Genomic DNA, 1,677 nt, shown 5'->3' with positions numbered 1-1,677 from the left:
GGGCACTGTGAAGCCTCCAGGGCGCAGACTGCGGCCCTCAGCAACAGCGAGCAGCAAAGCAAACAGCTTCGGCACCGGCGCTTCCCCAGTACCCGGGCTGTACGGCTCCCAAAGGGTATCTTGGGGGGTTTGCTTCGCTTTTCCCTTCCATCCTACGGTTCACGCTCAAATGGAAGACTAGGAAGAGGCACTCCCGGCCACTCCTGTCCCGCTCCCCAAGCCACCAGCCAGCAGGGACAGTTGCACGACAGGAAGGACGGCTGCTGCTGGCGGGAAGGGAGAGCACAGCTCTGTTTTCATCAGCCAGGGCCTTATGCTGCTGCCAGTGCCTGGATAACTGTGGCACTCGACCATTTCCAGAACAGGGGCTGGTCCCGCTCCCTCGGCAGGGCTCCTCGCTGCAGCCACGGCCGTGTTCTTTCACTGAGAACGGAGCGAAGCATTGAGGGGACCCACAAAGCCATCCCACACAGGGAACAGGGAACCAATGTTCCGAGACCGGGCTGAGGCGAGCGAAGAGAACAACTCAGCTTTACGGTATTTCAGGAAATTTAACTAATAATGGACCAATTTAATTGTGGCTGAAAGAACCATTTGACAGTGATGTCACTGACTGGCGTGTGCCAGATGTCAGGCCGAGCGCTCGCCATCGCTCAGACGAGGAGCCAGCGGCCTCGTTTCTACCAGCAGCCCTCCCAGCGCCTTCCCACTCGCCCGTTATCAACACTGCAAAGAGAACGTCAGTCAGCTCAGAGCTGCGAGGAAGAAAACCACACACCCTGCGCATCTTTGGGCTGTTGCTGCAGCGGCTCTGCTGTTATGAGCTCTGTTCTGTGGTTCACCAAAGGGGTTTGAACCACGAGTGCTCAAGTGTGAAAGCCAAGGGCCGTGCGATTTGCCAGATAGACCCCAAGCCCGGACACTACCTACCAGCCGTGGAAGTCCACATCGATTGTTCCTAAATTAATGCATCTTTAAAAATCATAAAAACAAAGAAAGGAAGAAGAATCTAGAGAGTTTGGAAGGGATTTTTTTTAGCAAAGGCTGCTGCATTTAAAGATGGTGTTCTGGGACTCCCAGTCATTCGACGTTTCCCAGAATCCGAGCCGCTCAGGATGTGGTGTGCAGCTAAAACATCGTGACCTCCCGTCCGCTGCTGCCCCTCCTTACCTTCGATCGGCGTGCAGTGAAACGAGTGGGCTATTTTGTTCCACGCATCTGTCACTTGTGTGTTCTGGATAAAGGACACACAAAAACACATTAAGGATACGAAATTGACTGATATAATTGAAAATGAGAGGTTTTTTAACTCTGCAGCGTTCGGTGGTAAAAGGGGCAGGTTTGCCAACCGGCTGGTGCTCCAGCACCTCCATAAAAAAGGAGAAACAGCGTCAGGCTTTAATCCTGCATCAACCAAATCAACACGTAACATGGGCTCAGCTCGGCCTTCTGCACCGCACCCAGTGCCCTCCCACGAGCCACCCCTCTTCAGGGGATCACACCGGGGACCATGAGCCACACGAGGACGTTTGGCATCGCCCACGACTGCCAAGATGCCCAAGCACCAGGCGAGGGAGAGGTGCCAGTGGAGATTTAAGGGAGCACCGTTCAATGGAGCTGCTGCGTGTGCCCAGCTGGTGCCAGCGAGGCAAGGACTGGCGAGCGGGAACACCGAGG

The 1,677-nt window shown here is 55.1% G+C and overlaps 1 protein-coding gene across 1 annotated transcript in view; it reads right to left on the bottom strand.

Moving 5' to 3' along the window:
* PA2G4 (proliferation-associated 2G4, 38kDa) overlaps window positions 1-1,677 on the bottom strand; it is a 6,956-nt gene that overhangs the window by 3,564 nt on the left and 1,715 nt on the right. Inside the window, exon 5 of the mRNA XM_010078233.1 lies at window positions 1,171-1,234. Coding sequence (XP_010076535.1) covers window positions 1,171-1,234 — 64 coding nt within the window. The remainder of the gene's footprint in view (window positions 1-1,170; window positions 1,235-1,677) is intronic.

The sequence above is a fragment of the Pterocles gutturalis genome, unplaced genomic scaffold (genome assembly GCF_000699245.1).
Source record: "Pterocles gutturalis isolate BGI_N339 unplaced genomic scaffold, ASM69924v1 scaffold39123, whole genome shotgun sequence".
NCBI lineage: Eukaryota > Metazoa > Chordata > Aves > Pterocliformes > Pteroclidae > Pterocles > Pterocles gutturalis.
Note: the sequence above shows the minus strand (reverse complement) of the source record. Positions and strands in the feature narration are given on the sequence as shown.